This window comes from Lonchura striata, chromosome 5, assembly GCF_046129695.1.
Source record: "Lonchura striata isolate bLonStr1 chromosome 5, bLonStr1.mat, whole genome shotgun sequence".
Classification (NCBI taxonomy): domain Eukaryota; kingdom Metazoa; phylum Chordata; class Aves; order Passeriformes; family Estrildidae; genus Lonchura; species Lonchura striata.
In genome coordinates, this window is record NC_134607.1 from 29,807,453 (window position 1) to 29,829,753 (window position 22,301).

The window sequence follows — 22,301 nt, forward strand, 5'->3', positions numbered from 1 at the left end:
CGGCAAGTCCTCTGCTCTTAGGTTGTTTTACCAGGTCTGGCCGACCCCACATGTGCTTTAAAAAGACAGCATTTGGAAGGGCTTTCTATGGGCAGCACTTAAATCCTGACGTGCCCGGAGATGCAAGACCTTCAGGGCCCGCTGAGGTGAGGGCTTCCCTTTCCCTCATCACTACCCTCTCTATCCCTAAGCCGCGGGGCCGCGAACCCGGGCCTGAGCTGCCGTGCGCGGCTCCGGAAGGACAGGGCGGGAGCCGCGCCCCGCGGAGCCGGGGCCGCCGTGCGGGGTCGCGGTGTCCCCGGGCCGCCCGACGCCTTCCCGGGCCGCCCGGCGCATGCGCGGGCCGCCGCGCGGCGGCTCCTGCGGGGACGCGGGCGCCGGGGCCGCCGCCGCGACGTGTTGCGCTCGGAGCCCGCATGGGCTGTGCCGCACCGGCTGCCGCGGCCGCCCTGCTGCGGCCGCGCCCGGCTCCGCAGGCTCCACCTGGTCGCTGGGATGCCGTAAAGGACCTCTGCGTTCCCGCAGTTCATTCCGGGCTGCTCTCGCCTCCTCCTCTTACTCCTCCCCACGGCTGCGAGCCCTTTCTTGAACTGCTCCGCGCGCTATCGCTGCTCGGGGCAGGCGGGCATTTCCATGCGAGCGCCAGCCGTCCGCTGCTGTAACGAGCATCAGCACATCATCCACCTCCCGCTCCGAATCCGGAGCGTTTTCATTACTTGTGGTGGTGCAAGGACCATTTTTCGGCAGGAAGGTCCAGTGTAAGTTTATGTTCGGCTTCTGCTCTTCTGTACCGGCCATCGGTTTTGTTCACCGTCCCCCGGGAGCCGAGGGAACCGAAGTTGCCAGGTAAATGCCCCCTTCCTTGTCTGCAGCGCTTCGGGAGGCGGCTCCGGTCTGCCTGGCTGCCTGGCTGCGGCGCCGCTGTTGTACAGCACGGGTTGCGAAGCAGAGGTAGCGCTTAATGGCACAGCTGTCACCGGGCATCTCGTGTCGCCGCCCGCCTCTCGTGATACGGCCCCGCACGGCTGCGGGCGGCGGGAGGCTGCGGGCGGCGGGAGGCTGCGGTGCGCCGCACAGCCGCGGCCGGCGGGGGCTGCGCGCCGGGCGGCGGGGCCGGGGGCGCACGGTGCCGCTGCGGCAGCGCGGCCCGGCCGCGGCCCCGCCGTCACCGCTGTCGGTGTTGTCCCCGCAGGCCGGGCGGGCGCCGCCCGTCCCCGGGGAAGCCCGGCGGCGTGAGGCCGCCCGCCGCCGCCGCTTATGCAACACATCATCGATAACCACCCCGACATGGCCACGGCGCTGCTGGCGGGCGAGAAGCTGAAGGAGCTCATCCTGCCGGGGCAGCAGGATGACAAGGCGGGCGCGCTGGCGGCTCTGCTGCTCCAGCTGAAGCTGGAGCTGCCCTTCGACCGCGTGGTCACCATCGGGACCGTCCTCATCCCCATCCTCCTCGTCACCCTCGTCTTCACCAAGAACTTCGCCGGTAAGGGCGGCAGGACGGGCAGGGTCGTGTCCCAGTGCATGCTGAACGAGGCCGCTGGTGCTGAGCGATGTCAGCCGGCCCCGCCTTGGCGGGTGGGGACGGCGGCAGGGCGGCAGCGGCCACTGCCCGAGCGCCACTTGTGCTCGGGAGGCGGCCGCTGCCCCTCGTCGTGGCGGGCAGGACGGTGGTGTTGCCTTGGTGGGCAGAGCAGCGGTGTCGCCGTCCGGACCGGTCCCTGACGGGGACAGCTGCTGCCTCTTGCCTTGGCTGGCAGGCCAGGGGCGGGGAGGTGTCCATTGCCCAGCAGCAGGTGAGAGCTGGCGTGGATTACAGAGCAGGTTAATGCTTGAGGTAGATCCTGGACAGGTCCTGAGTTGGACCCTGGCTGATGATCATTGTCCTGATCTTACTTCAGGCGTCTACAGTGTGAGTGTTAACTGGCCTACCAGGGAGAGGCTGATGCTTTCATGGAGACTGATGCTATATATGGAGCCCTATGCAGTGTGCTTTGCCAGATTGTGACCGTGGAAATCACTGGTATCTGTTTCTGCTGAGGGTCATCTTGCATAAGCTGGTAATAGTTTGAAAAGCCTGGTTTGAATGTCCATCACCACTAGTCCCAGAAGGTCAAGTTTTGGTCAGCCTTGAAAATTACTGATCCAGTAAACTGTTATGACACCTTTTGGGCCACTAACACTTGTGTAAACATTGTTTTGCTGTGTGGATTGCACACTTGATGAGTGTAGCTGCCAGTGCATGACTGCTTTTAATGTCCCTTGAAACTACATACTGAAAATCCATGGGAAATTATTAGAGCTTTAATATGTAGGACCTGGCAGTCTGTAGCTTATGAGGTTGGTGAGAATTGGCTGTATTTAATCAGTTTAAACATACCAGAATGAGGCTCTTGCTTTGCATGCTGCTTTGGAATTGACTTCCAGTCCTTAATAATTGTTTTCATTATGAAGTAAAGTTAAATCACCTAGAAGTACAACTGCTTGCAAATGGAGTCTGAATATTTTTCTTAATTATATTTAAAACTTTTTCAATCTACCTCATTTTTTAAAAAAATAGTTATATAGCTCAAGATCTTCAGCCACAGTTAATAAGAACCTCATCTTTTGGATGCTCTTCTGGAGATATCTTGGGGAAACCGTGTTTACAGGGTACATGAAAACTGTCTCTTCATAGCAACTGAAAGACAGGTTTCAAGGTCACATTTAAGGATCCTCTGTGGGATGCAAAAGTTTTGTGATCACTTCCTCTGCAAAGAACTAAGCTACTAAAAATGCAATCCTACAGCAGCTCACAAGAGTGCATGCTCACATGTATGCTTTCATACTGTTTGAGATGTACAGATTTGAACCTCAGTAGGCCTGAAGACAGCCTTGGATGCAGGCAGGGTCATGTCCCCTTCACGTGTGTTCCTTGACATAGGGCAAGATTGCTAGCAGAAGCCCCTTGCTGCCTCACTGCTTGGTCAGACAGCAGTAGCTTGCTCCATATGAAGAAGTCATCTGAGGCTGCAGATCGTAGAGAAGTATCAAGTCTGAGACTCAGATTTATGCAGTGGATGTCCCTCTGCAAGTCTAAATTGTAGTCCAACACATACAGAGGAAAGAGGGCCTACTGAATTTGCTTGCATCTGCCTATATTTCTGCTGTTGAGTTTATTTTGTGCTGTGGAAGACTATTATCTAGGCTCACAGTTGTGTTCCAGATTTGTTTTTCAGGAGGCCTAAAAGTAATGTTGTTTATGTCTACCTATGGGCTGTGTATGCTGATTTGACCCAGTAAGATAGAGAGCAGTAGCCTATTGTGTCCTGCCAGGGCAAAACTTAAAAGGTAACACAGAAAACACCCTTACATCTCTGGGAAAACGTGGGATAACGTTCTTCTCTCATATGTCATATTTGTTCAGATGGTTTGCAGTTAGAAAAATAATACAGGAAAAGGAAAAAATTGTGCAAGAGAATGTAATAGAAAAAGTCTAAGGAGCTAATGAAACTAAATAGATACTTTTTTAAGCTTGAGTTGAAGAGTTCCAGGTTAGTGAATTCAATTCTCCTTCCACAGAGTTCAAGAGCAAAACTTAGATTAATTTTAATATGGTCTGAATCAGATGTTCCTCTTTTAATGAAACAATATTTACTCAGCTTTCTTTACTAAGTCATGCATGTCCAGAGATACTGACCTTGGTAATAACAATAGTTCAGCTGGATTCATGCTTACTATTGATTCTACACTTTGTGTTGTTTCAGCCATACACTGTAACCAATCTTGAAAAATATCTAACTTTGTGTGCTTTGGATACTGCTTCTTCTGTGCGATTTAAAAAGGAGCTATGCAAGTACAAACTTTGCTGATGAAATTGAGCAAAGTGCCTATTGCCCTTTGGTTGTAAATATCATAATAGCTTCCGAAACTTTGCTTTGGGCCCTTGTGGGCTTATCTGATACTTGCCATTATTCCTCACTCTGTTAATGATATCCAGTGCAAGCTATGTGAAGATACATACATGCCACTAAACTGAAAACAACCCCCTTTTCTGGGGTCTATACCATCTTACTTATTCAGTAAAGCTTTGGTAAGGCTTTTGGAACAATGATGTGTGCACTGGAGGCATGAAAATGTAGTTGTCTCAAAGCAGTGGTTTCTCACAAAATTTTTTGCTGAGGATTGGAAGAACGCTCATGATCAGTGGGCACAGGAGATCAGAGCCTCATATATAGTTTGTGTGTGTGCAAAGTGTAGCTAAAAGTCAAGACCAACTGTACAGTTTGTCCAACAAGTCTAGAGAGAATTGGCCAGGCAGGGTGGGTGTCCTGCCCTGGGAGTGTGCAGGAGGCACCCCATCATCCTGGGAATCCTGGGAGTACCCAAGCAGCAGTAAGTCTTCTGGGGCAGAGGCTGCAAGGAAGCACTTACGAAAGCAAAGTTCAGCCCTACAACAGAGGACAAAGAAAGAGCATGGTGTTTATTTAAAAGATTGTAATTTACAATCTTAAAAATCATTGTGTCTGTAGTATAATGTATTGTATACTCTATTTTGCCTTTTGCTGCTAATACGGTTACTTAGTTAATTATGTTGTTTTAGTGCCATGGGCAAAGTCATTGTTTAGGTAAATGCATGTGCTTTTCATGTAAGTGATTTGTTTGCCCTTGAATTGGAGTGTTCTAATATTTACATTTATTTTAAGTAATTAAATGACAAATTACTGTTCTAGTAGCATAAGAGGCAAGACCTAATTGTTTAGCAGATACTATGCCAATATTGTGAAAAAAATCACAATTCATCTGAACTTAATGTGTTACAAAAGACTTTAAGTTAATTATTGTGCTTTTCTTCTATTACATGTATCATAGAACAGTCACAAAATGGTTGGAAGGTGCATTAAAGATCATAGTCAAACTCCCTGCCACAGACATGGATGCCTTCCATTAGACCAGGCTACTCAAAGCCCTGTCCAGCCTGGCTTTGAAGAGATGGAACATCCACAGCCTCTCTGGACAATGTGTTTCAGTGCCTCACCCCCCCTCACAGTAAAGAATTTCTTCCTTGTGTTCAGTCTAAAGTTGTTTTCCAGTTTGAAGCCATTGTCCTGAGATACAGGCCCTGCTAAAAATCTGCCCCCATCATTCCCAAAAGCTTCCCTTAAGTACTGAAAGGCCTCAGGAAGGTCTTCCTGGAATCTTCTCTTTTCCAGGCTGGACAACCCCAGTTCTCTCAGCCAGCCATAGAAGTTCTCCATCCCTCTGATCATCCTCATGGTCCCTCTGGTCTCACTTGGGCAGATGTTTCTTGTGCAGAGGGTTCCAGTGCTACACCCAGGACTGCATGTAGAGTCTCATGAGAGTAGAGCAGAGGGCTCTTGACCTGCTGGCCACACTCCATGTTGTGCAGCCCTGGATGCTTGATGTCCTTACAGTTTGGCTCAAGGTGGAAAGAGGGGTTGTCATCCTTGGTGTGCTTTTGCTCTATAAATCAATCTGTAACATAGCTAAAATGTATTGGGAGATAAGGTTTTGTTTCCATACTTCATTACTAGATGGCAGTGCATTTGGGGTGAAATTGAGCTCTCTGCAGGAGGAAGGCAAAGGGCAGACACACTACTAGGATGTGCTCCTGGAAGTTAAATTAATGCTCAAAGGAGGCAGTAAGAGCTTGACCATTGATTTCAATGAGGACAAGAGTTCACTCAAATGGCTGAGGTAAGATATGATTCTTGCACTGGCCCCCACATCCTAAAGGTTCACAGGAGGAAAGAAAGTCATGTAGCTAACCGCCTACAGTGTCATTTCTGAGTCTCCTAATTCTCCTTTGTTTTTCAAGCAAACCAGTGATTCCAGAAAGGACACCTCTAGGAAGTTAATTAAAATAAATCCTTGAGCCATATTTTTACTGAGCGTAAGATCTTCATAAAGTCATCTAGGAGCAATATTCAGCTGCCCAACACAAAGAAAGCCCACATGAGCACTCACAAAAGAAGAAAGAATATTATTTCCCTTTCTAAAACTCAACTATAAATGGACTTCATATAAAACTGGCATATTCTCTATTTAGAGGCCAATGTATTATGACCTTGAGGATAATAAAGTTTTTGAGGCATTTTTCTCTCACGTAGTGGATGGAATCTGTAGTTAACTGTGGGTTTTCTGGTTTCCTGGAGTCAAAGTGCTCTCAGAAGGCAGCACAGGCTAAAGGAAACCTCTCCAATAGCAGTGTCTTTGTTGAGGTAACAATGTGTGCAGTGAGTGGTCCCAAGGGAACTTTGGTTTGCTCTGGTTTTTTTTGAAAATTGCTTTAAAGATAATGACTAAATTTTTTATTTAAATATAAAGGCAAATGTGTTTGAAATTCTGTCAGAATAGTGATATAACCCCCATCAGGCCCTATATAGTCTTAGGCATCTTCTGGAGCACTCGTGCAGATGTGTATGCAGTGTATCCATGTTATATTTGACTCTCTGAAAGTTCCATTTCTCATACTGAGCTTTTTATTTCCTAGCAGTTAGTTATTCTTGTGCAAATTAGAAGTAAAATGCAACCAGTATGAAGCTCAATGCAACCAGCTCAGATTTGATAGCACTGTGCTGTCCCCGTGTATGAATAGGTGACTATACCAGGTACTGTGTGGTGGTAAAGCAAGTTTTATGTCTGTTAGTATAGGTTGTCACTTCTGTGTTTCCATTTTAGCTGTGTTGAACCCTGCTGTATTGTTCCCTTTTCTATCATAAAAGTTTTGGGATTTTTTTTACTGGAAGTGTTCTTTGTTAACCTACATCAGCCTTAGGTTAATATTTAGTGAAAGAAATGGTGATACACCAAAGTTAATTAACTTTTAGAAAGTAAGGATTTAAGATAACGTAGTCTTAGTCCAGCTGTAGTCTGTGTTGATTTTCAGAAGTGGTTTTTCTTTATAAAGTTTCAGTATCTCTTGTCAAGGCATGGACAGTCTGGAATGGTATAGATATAGATAAACATGATTAGTCCATCAGCCTTTCCATTTTCACTTCCTTTCCAAAATGTACAGAATGTGGGCTGCCAGTTTGAGGTGGGTCTGTTTGATGTTCCATCTGTTTTTTATCCTTCACTCTCCCTGGTTTTGCCATGTATCAGTACACACAAACTGCAGCCATAAGTAGGATGCTGCTGTATCTGTAGGACAGATGCTGTATCCTCTCCTCCATGACTGGTGATGGTGCTACAGCTGCAGGTGGTAGCCTTTGGTATTGAGTGTCTCATGGCATTTGCTGGACTTCCAGGACCCTGTTCTGTAATCCAGTAGATTCAGAGACACTTGGCTTTCATGATGTGCTGCTTAGTTCTTTTGTATCACTTAATTTTTTTAGTGAGTGGTTTAAATATTCCAGTGTTGTGCTGGGTTGAGAAGCAAGCCCATCAGTAATGTCTGTGAGAGGTTCTCTCCATAAGGGACCAGAGAGTGGTGGGTTCCAAAGGAGATTACATTGCTGGTTTTGTTATCTTCACAATATTGAAATATTTTGGTTTCCAAACTGATGTTGTAATGGTATTGCTCAGTCATATCCCTCATACTTTCTATTCGCAGTGAATTATTCTTTCTGTATTGCAGTCATGTTTGCTTTTCCCACCCAAGCTGTTAAATGCCAGTATTTTATTAAAATAAAGCAAAGCATTCATCCAGTTGATTTTTATACTTCAGTCAAAAGCTGAGCTTTAGCACTGGTTTTCATGCTAAGTTCTTAGAACAGTGCCTGCAAAATACAAAAGAGGTTGCTTAAAAATACTGTATTTCTGTGTCTCTCAGGAATTGTATAGTTCAGCCCTCTACCATCCTTCTGCTAGAAAATTTTCATAAGAAAGCAATAGAAGGAAACAGTGTTTAATGACTGAAGCATCAGTTCAAGGTTCTCTGGTTTATTTTCTGATTTGTAATCATCTGCATAAGCAATGCTTACATTACTGTGTAATACAGTATACACATGAGTTCAATATCTTTTTCACTTTTCACCCTACGGTATGTTTGAAATACTATATATATATATATATTTTATATTATGAAATGGAGTTTTATTTTGTATTTCTGGTCACTTTTCTAATTTGTGTTTCTGGTTTGAATTGTTTCAGGATACTTACATATGCTTATTTAGGTGAATTACCTAACAGATGGCTTTCGAGTTTACTTTAAATTTTTTCTCTCCAACTGCACTTAAAGAAAGTGAAGATGGCATTTTCCCAAGTGACTTTGGTAGTGCTAAGAGTACAGAGCCAGATTGTTTAGTATATGACAAACTGATTACACCAGTGCAGAAATTGTTTCTGAGGTGATATTAGCAGAGAAAAGAGAATTTAAGGGCCCTTTACATGAACGCAAACTTGAGATGTGCACAAGATACACTAGCTGGGACTCTGTGAGTTCTGATCATTTAAGGATTTGCAGTTACACAGGTGAAAGGTGAATAGAACTGTATTTTTGAGGAAATGCATGAGCCATACATCATTCCACTGCAGTTCCTAGGGACTGCAGATATTTTTTCAGTCATAAATTCCATTTCTCAGACTTCATCAACACACATACATCATCATTTTTTAATAATGTTTTTAATCACCTGTTTGCATTATTAACCCCTTCAGTTTTTCAAGTGTCATATGTGGGAAGAGGTCCAAAATACGGATGAATTTTAGCTTACTACATGCTTTCAGATAACCCACAGATTTGAACAGATGGTCAAAAATATTTATGTTTAAAAGCTACTTAATTTATTCACCTTTGTCAAAAGGAAGCCTCGTGAATAAATAAAAGAGTAAGGTCAAGTCTGTTTTTCAAAGCTACTCTGAAGTATTTGAGGCTCTTTGTTGTCTCTAAACTAGATAGAAATCATGCATCCATGATGCAGAGGAAACTTCAGCTTGTGTGGTTTCTTACATCTGTAAAAGTCTTCAGGAAGAATCTGCATCATCACTGAGTTCCTTGGGTCCTTTCAGTATTAAAAATAGCTGCAGTGGACACGCTCAGTACGTGTATATGTTTCATTACAAAAGCTGAATAATTGCACAGTAGACCAGCATAACTCTTGTAGATTTCTTCTTTTTCACATGATACAGGATTTATTCTAAGAAAAAACATTGAAATCGGGACACATATTTACATCACTGGGGATTTTTTCCCAGTCATGTATTATACTCTTGCATGTGAAGGGGGAAGTGCAGCTGTTCACTATGATAGCAAGCTTTGGGGATTTGTTTGCTTTTCTGTATCATGCAGTCTCAAAGTACATGGAGCAGTGCTGCAGCCAGCTGCTGAGATGTGTGGTGTGGTTTCTGCAGCTCAGAGCTCAGTGTCTATTTCTGGAGCATTTTAGTTTTATGATTAAATAATTATTTCAAATTTTGAGGTTGAGGTACCTTATCTTCTGTGAGATTCTGTGAGATCCATGTTTTCTTCAGGAGGTCAAGAGACCTCCACACTGGAAGTGGCAGAGCCCTTGGGAGCCTCGAGTGGAAGATTGTTCTGTCTCTTCTATGACTTATCAAAACAGTCTGATACTTCAGAAAACCCAATTTTTCTACACATGGAGGAACCAATTTTCCAAAAGCATTAGACCAGCCATCTCTGCCCTCTGAATACTATGTTATTAAAATAATGTTATTACCTAATGAGCTAATTGTTAGTCCTTCTCTTCAATATCAACTTTTCTGGCTGCTGTGTTTATGCCAAGAGGTACTTAATACAAGCCATCTTTTTAATTTCTATTCATTAAATAGTAATAATTCAGTAGAACAAATGTGCTGTTTCCTATTGCTTCCTGTGGTTGTATTTTGTACTTGACCCTTGATTTGAAGCCACCATGGTTCATTTATCATCAGTTTCACTGGATTTTCATTATTCATTTCATTTCAACATTTATTCTTGCAGTTTGCTTCAGGTGTTACTGCAGTCCACGTTATACTGAGTACATGCAGTTTTTCTCTAGCGGGCAATTTTTGACCTCTGCAAAACGTTAAAATATTATTTTCACACCTTACTACTTTTCCTATGCAGAAGATCTGTACATCACTGAAATTCCACTCACCTCCTCACGTAAGCACTAAGTTTAGAAGTAAACATTATTCAGATCTCTTTTGTAGGACTGACTGCATGGCTGAATTTCTTTCATTATTTTTAGATTAATACATTCCTTTAAATTCAGATCTAACCTTCCCTCTAATCTTGGTATCAATAGTCCAGTCACTATAAATAAGCTCTCTTTTCAGTGACTTTAGCACCATGCTGCATGGGCATCACATGGTAGAGGGCAGCTCATTACTGAGGACACATTCCTCTGTAGGAGCAGCCTAAGGGATTTCATTGAAGTGTTTCTGCACCTTCCTCATAACTGTTGCTATTTCCAACACACCAGACAAGCAGGAGTAGGTGTCTGTTTTTCCTGACTAACCTGGGCAGGTGTAAGAAGCCTTAAGCCTCAGATTGCCACTAAGAATGAGCACACCAGCTACTTTTAAAAGAGCCAGTGTCTATTACATACAGGGAATATGATTCTGTAAATTCATATATACACTAAGAAAGTGCATTGTTAATTCATTGATTCTATAGATCCAAAATATATTCAGTTCAAGCAGCAGTCCTGCAAGGCAAAAAAGACCCAAATTGGAAATACAGGGAGACCTGCTGCTACTCTTGCACTTCAGTTACCCTTGTGGGTGATCCCTTGCCAATCAATCTTTGAAATTGCTTATCTACATGTCACTCATTATGACTCATCCAGAGTATAGACCAATAAAATCTAATAGCAGCAGTGGTTTCCTATCTCATTTTTTTAGGGACTTTTTTTTCAAGATTTTTTTCTTAAACAGGACAAGTGGTTTCAGAGATTGGGCAAAAAAGGCTTACCTTGCCTTGCTGATCATGGAGAAATTTGTACCCTAGGAAGACTTCATGGGCATGGAACCTTTATTCAGACTGGGAAGAATATTCCCTAAGAAAGGTAAAGGTATTGTCTTTTTATTTCAGTAAAACTAGTAGTTCTTAATAATTAGCTTGCTAAGTTAAGGCTTAGTTTGATGGATGTTTTCTTATTTATATGAGTAAACTCAGTTAAATAGGACAGTATGACACACAAAATTAATTTCAGGGATCCATCCTTACACTGTACTAATATCTAACCTTTAAATACCCTTTAAATAAAATATTTGAAATAAACTAGTTACATTGAGTTTTTTTCCTTTTGCTGACAGTTAATTTGGGTATTAGCTAGCATTTGTTAAAATCATTCAAAGCAGAATTACATATTCCTTGTGGACTGTGTGATTGGGATGGAAGGCATGTATTCTGTTTAGATAATATTTTACTTTCTTAGACTACATTTTCAACCTCAGTAAACTAAATGTTCTTTATTTATTTTTTCCAGAGAGAAGAGGATCCAGGACATTTCATCTTTTCCATTTAAAAATTGCTGAAAAAGTACTAAATAAATTATTTCTGTTTCTAAAAATACTTTGCTACCTGCTTTCTTGTGCAATCCTTTTAGTACCCAAGATGAATGAGGCATGTATGTTAGATTGCTTACATGTGCCACAAAGCAGTATGTCAAGGAATACCCTTGTTAAATACTGGCATTTGTTGCTGAATTCAGGGAGTTTCTAATTTATTTTGTCTATTAGAAATGTGTGTACTGGGAAATTATGGGCAGGGACATTCAGAGATTCTACTTAAATATTGAATTTCTCCTTGGAGACAAGTGGAGAGGACTGCACGAGGAGTCCTTCAGAGATCTTGACTGGATTGCCAGCTTATCTTCAGAGGCAGATTGGGACAGGAATGAGGATGATTTAGAGCTCTCTTCAAGAGGGCAGAATACAAGTTGCTAGGAAGCACTAGACTTGTGTGGTCTGCAGTATATTTAACTCAGTAAGTATAGTTATCAATATACTCACCTGATACTTAGCTTGGGTCTCCAGCAAGAGTGTTTAGGCACTTGTCCAGAGGCTGGGAGATCCAGCCTGTTCAGCAGCACCTAATCACCAGTTCTGCTGCCTACACCCTGTGTGGGGTAGTGGCAGTCACGCTGAATTTTAACAAGATCCTTGAAGAAATCTTCACACAAGAGGCATACTTACCTTTGCCTTGAATTGAATTCTTGACTTGCAAGAATTTTCATGGTTTTTTACATTTTTGTATTATATTTTCTCAAAACAGTTTCATTTTCTTCTGTCCGCTGTTGGAAAATTTTACTGTTTCTTTTGCTTTACTCAATTATTGCATTAGAGTGCTAAATTATGCATTTCAGTGGGAAGATTAATGAAGTGTGATTTATTTTTCTAGAGTAAATTCTAAAAGCTGGAGGTCACAGGAAGCATTTACAATTTGTTACATGGTTTATATTTTGACAAATATACTTTATTCCACTGGGAATGCTGCAGGTATGAAATATCATTTGTTCTGTTATGTAGGAGCATATACTGTTTATTATTAATATTTTCCCCTTTTTTTTGTAATGTAACTCTAAATGTGTTGTCCACATTTACTTAAATAACTTTTGCTTATAATAATGGCCTCTCAAAGAGGACAGTTGAATATATATTAAAGTATATAGAGGTTGGGGAGCCACTGAAAGGAGGTGGCTGACCTTGGCTTGGGAACAGTGGGAGTGGGAGCATGTGCCTGCAGGAAGGCCACAAGCATTTCTCCAAGCTTTTGCTAAAAGCAGCAGACTTGACAGCTCCTAACTTCAGTACTTTGACTTCACACCTTTCCATACTGTCTGGATTCTTTCTGAAGAGTTTTTTGAGCACAGCCCCTTCCTTTATCCCTCTCCCTACCCTGAGTGTCTTCTGCAGCCATGCACTTTCATTCCCCTGATGTACAACTTCTGTACCACAGTAGCTCCCTCAAGTCACTTCTCTCCATTTCAGAATTGCTTAAAATGATGGGATGGACTGAGATGTTACAGAATGGAGCATGTGAAAAAACCTAGCTGCCAAGGGATTTTAATTTCTCAAGTGGCATAACATAATCAGTTATATTACACAGCTAAGTAATTCTGTGTTATTTATTTCATCTTGATTGCATGTCTGAAAAATGCAGTCAGATCTCTCTCATACCTTATCCTAGAGGACAGTTCTGCAGATTTCTAGAAGCTACTTAGGTGCATACTGAGCAGGATTAAATGTAATTTTGTACAATTGTTGAAAACATCTGACATATTGAAAAAAGAGAAATGAAGCTTCTTAGTGTGCATGTTTGAATAAAACAGTGTTGGAACCCCAGTGCTCTGACTTCAATCACTTATCAGAAGTCCCACTGGCTCCACAGAGGATTCATTTTTGTCTGAAGGGTCTTGGTATTTATATGCCATACAATGAAAATCATGCCAACTTTTCAAATATGCAAAGAAAATACTAGAGTAGTAGCAACAAGGTACAAAACATTGAGTAAGAGTGGGGCACCATGCTTAGCTGGCCAAATAAATTACAGATGTTTTACAACCTCACAGATAATTGGGTCAGATAAAACAAGTTTAACAGAGGAAAAAAGAACAAATTCCTCTCAAGTGATGTTTGCTTTTCCTACTGTTTGGGACAGCCTCATTTTGTAGCCTGTAATGCAGCTGGTCAGTCCAAACTGGAGTTCTGAAGCTCTTTAGACTTTTTTCACCAAAGCAGTGGCAATGGATGAAGTACAGTTAGTCTCTCAGTGATCTGTCAAATGTAAATGTAAAATGTTAAAACATTTTTGTTTCATTTTCTTAATTTATAAAGGAAAAAGATACTGGATTGTTGTTGTATCTATATGCAATTTTGGCAAACGTCACCTTAGCTTTTGGGTCTCAGTGAAGAGAATTGAAAGAACTAATCAGTTTATTTGATAGTAGTAACTGATGCAGGAATCAAAAAATAATCCTTCTGGGTGATTTGTAGGAATACTTGCTGCTGTTTTCCCAAGTATTTGTAATGTTGAGACCTAGGATAAATTAACTTACGTATGCCAGAGAAAATTTGGTTTCATATTGGAAGGTTCTACTCGGCTTAGGGATACCCAATTTAAAAAATGTCTGCTTATGAGAAACACAGAATTTTGCTTTTCCTTTTTTTTACCCCACAGAAGCATTTTTACACCAGAATCTGTCTGGTCTCCTGGGGAATTCTATAATAAGTCTTTGATAGTAGGAGATCCCTTCATGAGTAGGGTTGGGAGACCACATAATTACAAAACCAAGGGAGTCAGTGAGCATTTTTCTTATTATGTATGTCTGTAAGTACACAAAAATAGTCTAAATGGAAATGTGTTAAGCTATCCTCTTAGACTGAAGTTAGATCATTTTAAAATAGTGTTCAAAAATTATATTAAAGTATTTGCAGGGTTTACTCACTCTACATGTTGTCTTGAGTAGCAGCATTTATTCTGTCAACTCTATTTAAGTTGGTAGTATTAACTCTCTCTAGGCCACAGAAGAGGTTTATACCTCCACACCAAAGAACTAACTTTTGCTTTGCTCACATGTGAAAAGTAACTGGTCAAGTAAGGAGTCATTTTTTAAGCCAGAAAGATTAGGGGGAGTTGCCTGTCTATTAATTTTTAATATTCTATTTATTGTTATCAGTATTATATTTTTTGTTTTCATTTTTATTATAAAGAGTACAGTGCCACCATGCTCTTCCAGGGAGCTGTTCTTGATCTGAAGCCAGAGCAGGCTTGTGTTCTTGAGCAATTCTCAAGTGAAGAGAGCATGCTTCCTCCTATGGGTCTCATTCTGGGAAGTTTTCTAAAGGTGTACCGGAACACTGTAAAATACATTCTCTTTGTTCTACCTGTCAAAACATGAAAACAAGGTCTTCCTTTTTGAATAGGATGTCTTCATAGTGGTCATTGTTCTTTCAGAAATTAATGCTGCTTTAGCTTTCACAAGTTTTTTCTCTCTTTCTTTCATGTATTGCTAGAAAAAAAAAATCATCATGTAAGAACATAATTTATCTACAGGGTCAGGACCTTTATCTCAACATTCTGATGATGATGGTAAAATACAAATGTTTAGAAGGAGTGTTAAAATAGATAAGTATGTGGTGTAATTTCCTTTGACCAACCCTGCCATCCTCTAGCAGAATATGACTGTAAAATTTTCTGAGAGAAAAATTGCATCACTGTGAATTTAAAAATCCTTGCTATACTTTGTCTCCTATTACTTTGTCTGATTTCTTTCTTGATCACCAGTATTTTTTTCTTCCATAATATTGTCTGAGGGCAAGTTGCATTTAATTACACATTGTGTAAAAAACCCAAAATTACAGTTTCAAATGTAGAATTTAATTTTCATACTGATAAATAGTTAACACACCAGATTCTGTCCTGGTCAGTCACACTTTTATTCAAGAATATTAGCTGAGAGGGATACAGTTGACTAAATCCTTGTATGTCTCAAGTTTCATTTTTTCCTACCATATCAAAATGAGTTGACTTCGTTAATAATTATTAGAAACATTGCCTTAAGCTATGTCTAACTTTTTTCTATCTAGAAGAATGCTTAGCTGGGATGAACCTTAAATTTCATCTAATTGTCAGCATTTTCATGGAACATTCTCAGCTACTGGCTTTGTAGTGAATATCAGGTCTTTTAGCGTTACAGAGTTCATGTCACAGTTGCTTAGGATATTGTTTTCAAAGAGGTCATTAAACTAAAATATGTATTTCTCACTGATATTTCTAACTCAGGCTCATTCTAAAACTTTCAGGTAAATAGTTATGCCGTGGGGTTTGTGAGGATGTGTGCAGCCTGAGCTGGCTAATATATGTGGAGGGCTTAATGGTCATGTAAATATAGAGTAAAATAAAATTTATATAATTTGAAATGTTTATTTTCCAGAGCTCCTTTTGTAGGTTAAATGCACAGCAGTGACTTTTCTCTCTGTTATACAGAGGAGCCAATATACTGTTACACACCACACAACTTCACCCGCGATCAAGCCTTGTATGCCAGAGGATATTGTTGGACAGAATTAAAAGATGCCTTGCCAGGAGTTGATGCCAGCCACTGGCCCTCCTTGTTTGAGCATAAGTTCCTACCTTATGCACTGCTGGCTTTTGCTGGGATAATGTACATTCCAGCTCTGGGCTGGGAATTTCTGGCCTCCACTCGACTGACTTCGGAGCTTAATTTTTTGCTTCAGGAGATCGATAACTGCTACCACCGTGCAGCTGAAGGGCGGGCACCAAAAATAGAGAAACAGATTCAGTCCAAAGGCCCAGGGATAACCGAGAGAGAGAAAAGAGAAATCATTGAGAATGCAGAGAAGGAAAAAAGCCCTGAGCAGAACTTGTTTGAGAAATACCTGGAAAGAAGAGGACGAAGTAACTTTTTAGCTAAGCTTTATCTTGCAAGACATCTGTTCATCATCTTTTTAAGCATCATACCAATCACATACTTATCCACCTACTATGCTACACAGAAGCAAAATGAATTTACATGTGCACTAGGTGAGCCTCCAGACAAAACGAGCAGCTCCAAATTGCACATCAGAGTGAACTGTAAACTGCCATCTGTCCAGCTCCAGCGGATTATTGCTGGTGTAGATATTGTTCTCCTCTGCTTCATGAACTTGATAATCCTCATCAACTTGATTCACCTCTTCATATTTCGTAAGTCTAACTTCATATTTGATAAACTGAACAAAGTCGGAATAAAGACCAAGAAACAGTGGCAGAAGTCCCAGTTTTGTGATATTAATATTCTGGCGATGTTTTGTAATGAAAATAGGGACCACATAAAATCACTGAACCGTCTGGATTTTATTACAAATGAAAGCGATCTGATGTACGACAATGTGGTGCGGCAGCTGCTCGCGGCGTTGGCCCAGTCCAACCACGATGCCACCCCAACCATGCGTGATTCAGGGATTCAGACCATAGACCCGAGCGTTGATCCAGCAGACATTGATGCTAATGAGCAGCTCATCATTAAGAGGCCAAGGAAGAAGATGAAATGGATCCCGACTACCAATCCCCTTCCCCAGCCATTCAAGGAGCAGTTAGCCATCATGAAGGTTGAGAACCATAAGCCTGATAAACCGAAGCCTGTGCGGAGAAAAACAGCGACAGACAGCCTTATAGCTCCTTTGTTGGAGTCTGCTGCAAAAACCTCTCAGCAATCGTCAGCTCATAAGAGCGAGCCAAACGCCATCCCAAGCACAAGCAGTGAAAAAAAGCACACACGGCACTTTTCCTTGGATGTTCATCCATATATACTTAGTAGCAAAAAGCCCAAACCTGAGGTTCAAGCCATCCCCTCGATGCCTACATCAAAAAGCCAAGAGGGTGGATTTTTAAACCAGGAAGAGAATGTTGTAGTGCATGTTACCTCCTCTCTCAAAGGTACAGTATGCCATAATGCCCATACCACCTCACAAGCCATAATTTACATAGCAATCTTAAGGAACTCAAATTTATTGAAACTGTTTGGCCTATCTTGCTAGATTTGGGAACAGCTAGTAATCTCAAAGTTTGCAGGTCTCAGAAATAGAGGTTCTCTCTCTTTAACTGTATGGAGGGTAAGGATTATTACAGGTAGAGCTGTACAAAACAGGCTGCAGGCTGTTGGTGTGGGTAATGTTTCAAATGTGAGCAGGTTTTAACGACTACAAATGTGGTCATACCTTGCCAAGGAAATGAGGAGTGTTTGGCTTCCATGATACCCTTCCTGCTCCACCAGCACCTGGCACGTTTCAAACCTGCCTTATTTTCAAGTCATATGGAAACTGCTGTGGTAGATGACCAATACCCTGAGCAGTAATAGCCCCTTAGGGGTGTGTGGAAGACTACTAAAGCAGTTAAAGCTGCCTGTGGAAATAAGATCTCTTAGACTACCAACCCTCAGGAGTTATCATATGTTTGTCACCTAGAAAATCAAAACTCAGCTTGTTGACATTGTTCTTCACGCACACTTTAAATTGCCCTGTGTCTTATGTGGGCCAGAGGATGGATGCTCTGAAGTGTGGGTGCTGGTCAGGGATTCAGGATTTCTGCCATTCCCTTCCCATGTGGCCTCACAGGAGATGCTCTTTCTGTGCCTCGGTTCCCTGTGTGTTTTGTAAAGCCTGTCTCTTTCTTAACTCAAGGGAGTGTTTAAAATATATCAATAACTGCTAGGAGCTAGGATGATGAGGAAAGCCATTTGAACATTAAGAAAAGTGATAGATCAGTAAATAAACTGATAGACAGATATCTTCTTGTTTATTTTTGTAAGCTACTGACATAAGAAAGAAGCACTATGCAGTTGAAGTTACAGAAAAATCTGTATGTACTTAAAGCAATGGCTCTCATCTCATTACAAGCTAAGACCTCTCTCTGGGCTTCGACAGACTGACCTCTACCGTCACCCCACTGCCCAGCAAAGAAGTGATTTGAGGTATAAAAGTTTCTGTCACTTCCAAATCCCTATGCTCCTTAGAGTCCTCCAACTCCCCAATATGCATGTGAGCTATTCTACAGCATTTATCCAGTAACCTGCTCTGATTTCAACTCCTCAAAACTGCTGGGGTTTTCTGGTTCAATTACCTTAATCTAAATTAGTGCTTGAAAAATTTAAGGGCAAAAAATAATTACTGGAGTTTTGGGGCTCTGTGACTCCCCATTCACATTAAAAATTACCAACTTTGTTTTTGAATTAGACCTACATTGCAGTCCATCAGGTAAGGCAGACTTAAAAATTCTGGAAAGAGACTTCAGTTTATGACAAATTGCTGAGTTCTTTCTAAAGACAAGTGGCTTACAATGTGTAACCACTATTTTTTCCCATTGAAAATATCAATGCCTTTTGTATCCATCTTTTCAATTTCAATAGTCATTGCATTTGTCAAAACATTAAATCATACTGTTTAAAAAACACTGGCCAGATTGTAGAGGGGAATACATATACTTTTCAGTTGTTTCTTCTCTTCATTTTACAAAAGTACCATTCACATAAGGAAGCATGAGCATGCATGAAAAAGAGTGAGATTTACAAACCCCACTTCTTGTTTGTCCCGTTTCCCTGAGCTTACTACCCTGTTGTTTTGAAACAGTCCTGTTTGGATTTCTCAAAGGGTCCCAAGAAAATTCAGTTTGGGATCCTCTTCTGATCCCACTGAAATCAGTGGAAAGACTGCCAATGACTTTTATTGGTTTGGGGCACTCCTCACTGATGGACTGGAATGGTGAAAGACTACCTGTCCTTTATCTGTCTCTTTTGTTCTCTTGTAGACACCCCTCATCCTGCAAAAGAGATCCTGTACTCATCTGAGACGTGCAGAACTGTGCCCGCTGCTGCGGCTTTTGTCACGTGTAACCACAACCACATAGCCACCACTGCTGCTGCCACCAGTATGGCTTTGAACCAGGTCAAGCCAGAGCCAACCCCTGCACTGAGCTGCAACCCGGCCCACCCTTTGCTGCACATCAACACGCTGTACGAGGACCACGAGGAGGAGGTGTCCGGCATGATGGACAATGGGATTCACTCGCCGCCGGAGCCCGGGGAGATGCTCTCCATGGCCACCCCGAAGCAGATCAGGCTGGCCACGTTTGACGAGCCGATGGCGATGGTGAGCTCGGGGGAGTACTGAGGGCCCAGCCAGGCCTTGGAGCAGCGCTGGCCATGGTCCCCCAGCAATGCAACTCACTGCATGAGCATGAGAGTTTGCTCACAGACTATAGCTTCTGGTAATAACACCAAACGGTTTTTCAGGATCACATCATAAGCACTGTCAGTCATTTGCAAAATAGAATAAAGAAAATCTGGTGGAAATAGACCTTTAACACTAAGACAACCATTGGCTCTAACTCCAAACAATAGCTTCCTGATTTAAATGGGAATTAGCACAATTTATGAACATTAAGAGTCTAATGGCATGCCACAGCAATTTTAGTGAGTGTTTAAATCCTTTGCATTCAGAATCACTGATTAAACTTAACATGGAAGTGAGGTATACTTTTTAATGGCAGCAGTTAAATAAGAGTTCTTTTCTAAGCAGGGAGGATTTTTTTTTTTAATTCAGGATTATGAAAAAGTTATATGCAAGCAAAATTTGTGTTTGTTTGTTTATTTAGCTCACTGATGTTGGGCTTGATGAAAACTTAGCTGAAAGGGCCTTACTACCACCAGCATTTAAGTGCAAAAGATTGATACACTCAATCTCTTGCATTTATAAATGAAAATACCTGAATTATGCCCCGCCCTTTAACATGCTTATATGTTTGATGGAAGATGATTAAATTAAGAGTTTATTTTTTTAAATATATTTTACCATGGAAAAAATTACTTTAATAACTTTTCAAACCAGGTGTTACTTTTAACAAAATGTGTAGAAGAGAGTCATTGTAGCTGCTTATTTTTTCATAGTGTATTTATGAACCAGGTTAGAAACTTTCATGGGTGCTTCACTGATACAAACAATCTTACAGAGGTCATTACTAAATATCTTACAAAATATGAAACCAGCAAACCTGTTTTCAAATAACACACAGTTAAAGTCTATTAATTCAGTTCTACAGATTTGGCTAGTCCTTGATTCAGCAAAAATTAAGGCCATGGATGACACTGAAATGACTCATGTCTAAAACTAAGCACACACTGAAATGGCTTTGCTGGATCTGGGCTCTAGTGAAGGCAGACAATAATGCTGCAGTATGTGCTATCACTGATTCAGTATTTGCCATCCTTGGCTCAAAGCACATCTTCATGCCCATCTTCCTATAATTACGATATGTGTGATCTATTAGAAAACTCTAGTATAACAAAAAGTCTATTAAAAGTGTATCATGCAATAACCATTCTCAGCAAAATTATAGTGAAACAAAAAGTGACTGTGTAAAACAATATTCCTAGCTGCATTCAGAATTACAGACTGTGTGTGTTTGCTTCAAAATTATGTATAATGGTAGAAAAAAGTATGCAGCACAAATATGGGACTGAAATCTTGAGTTTATTTTTAATTTATTACCTCAGACATGGATATATTATGCCAATATTTAATGAAAATAGTACTGAAAATAAATGCTTATTATTCTGAATATTTTAACGTGTAATACTTCCTAGATTAGTGTTACAACCCACCTCTAAAACAGGGAAACAGGGAAACTGAAGTTCTTCTCAATAGATCCCTTGGGGTGGATTAGAGTGAAATGACACTGAATGACCAGTGCACATTTTTGAGGCAAGTTTGTTTCAGAACAATTTAGTTGCACTGGAAAGGAGGTATGTAGCCATTTTGGTTCTTCTCTGTACAGCTGTAAAAATATTACAAAGAAAATATATTAGAAGAAAGAAAGAGAAAGGACAAGAGTAGATAGTGGGGAGGAAAAATGTCACCACCCATGGATTCAGCAAAAAGACTTGATTGTTGCAATTTTGATGTCCATGGTTGGAGTCATCATGGCAGTCTTGATCTCTTGGGGCCAGCATCCACACAACAAAGTCTGACAGCTTATATACATTCAGGCCTATGTGGGAATGCCCCAGTACTTCCCCCAGGGAGGGGTTTTCTTTGGGGGACTTTTGATGGTTTGTGGCCCCTTCCAGTGACATGATTGCTTCTTTGGTCCTGGTTCTGACTGTGCCAGTTGTGCCTTGTTAGGGAGGAATGGCTTCAGACCTCTGTGTGAGCACCCAGCAACCTGCCCTGGGAGGGAGTTTTATGCTGTCATCCTTACTGGGGGAGAGGAAATTGATATGATGAAAATCATTACCTCATCTCTGTAGAACAGGTTTCTTAACAGCCTTTTACCTTATCTGGCATTAAAATGCTTTGTTTAAGACATCAGCCCCACATTATGAGGGAAACAAAAGCAAAGCTCAATCAGCCCATCCAAGTGAAGTTCAGTCCATCACACAGCGTTACATACAGTGGGGATTTTATGATAAATGATATGTGGGACTTGCAATTTATATAATGTAAAGCCACCATTCCCCCTTACATTAATTACTTCAGTTGTGCCCAGCTGCATGGCCTCTTTGGCCCGAACAGCCCAGTGCCATAATGGCAGCAAGGCACAGGACAGGTCCTGCCAACAGGGCAGAGGGGTGGGGACAGCTGGAGGACCTGGCTGTAACACCCCGAGGTCTCAGAGCTGATGGGGGACATGCAGCTCGGTCCTGGGCTGCTGGGAGATAGGAGTGCAATGGGTCCTGCTGGCTTGTCTCCTTCCAGCCCTGGGAAAGGGCACTGGTGTGACTTCAAATAACAAATCTACACCTGCATAGCCCGGGTCTCATTCCACTCAAGGTACAGGAGTGGAGCACTGTGACAGGATTGCAGGCAAGGTCAATGCATGGCCTGATGGGTTACTGCCAGTCACTCTGAGTCACCTGAAA

The 22,301-nt window shown here is 41.6% G+C and overlaps 1 protein-coding gene across 6 annotated transcripts; it reads left to right on the top strand.

Annotated features, from left to right (window-relative positions):
• The first annotated feature begins 445 nt into the window (after positions 1-445).
• Positions 446-21,001, top strand: PANX2 (pannexin 2). Of its 6 annotated transcripts, none has more exons than XR_002467781.2 (5): positions 446-846; positions 1,193-1,483; positions 15,875-17,326; positions 18,198-18,359; positions 19,193-19,302. XR_002467781.2 is itself a non-coding variant. In XM_021555242.2 (5 exons), exons 4-5 carry the CDS (start codon positions 15,841-15,843, stop codon positions 19,552-19,554), a joined length of 1,848 nt encoding a protein of 615 aa, XP_021410917.1. In that variant the 5' UTR covers positions 1,375-1,483; positions 10,819-10,949; positions 11,373-11,425; positions 15,822-15,840; the 3' UTR covers positions 19,555-21,001. The 6 variants fall into 6 exon arrangements, 5 of the variants coding, with proteins under 5 accessions (XP_021410914.1, XP_021410917.1, XP_021410919.1 ...); XM_021555242.2 differs by lacking the exons at positions 446-846; positions 18,198-18,359 and adding exons at positions 10,819-10,949; positions 11,373-11,425 and having other exon boundaries at positions 1,375-1,483; positions 15,822-17,326; positions 19,193-21,001; XM_021555244.2 differs by lacking the exons at positions 446-846; positions 18,198-18,359 and adding exons at positions 10,819-10,949; positions 11,373-11,425 and having other exon boundaries at positions 1,375-1,483; positions 19,193-21,001.
• Positions 21,002-22,301: the final 1,300 nt, after the last annotated feature.

Coding starts and splice junctions, on each gene's coding strand:
- PANX2 (XM_021555239.3), top strand. CDS start 1,258: ATGCAACACATCATCGATAACCACCCCGACATGGCCACGGCGCTGCTG. Junction 1,484..15,874: donor CTTCACCAAGAACTTCGCCG/GTAAGGGCGGCA, acceptor TCTGTTATACAG/AGGAGCCAATATACTGTTAC. Junction 17,327..19,192: donor TGTTACCTCCTCTCTCAAAG/GTACAGTATGCC, acceptor GTTCTCTTGTAG/ACACCCCTCATCCTGCAAAA.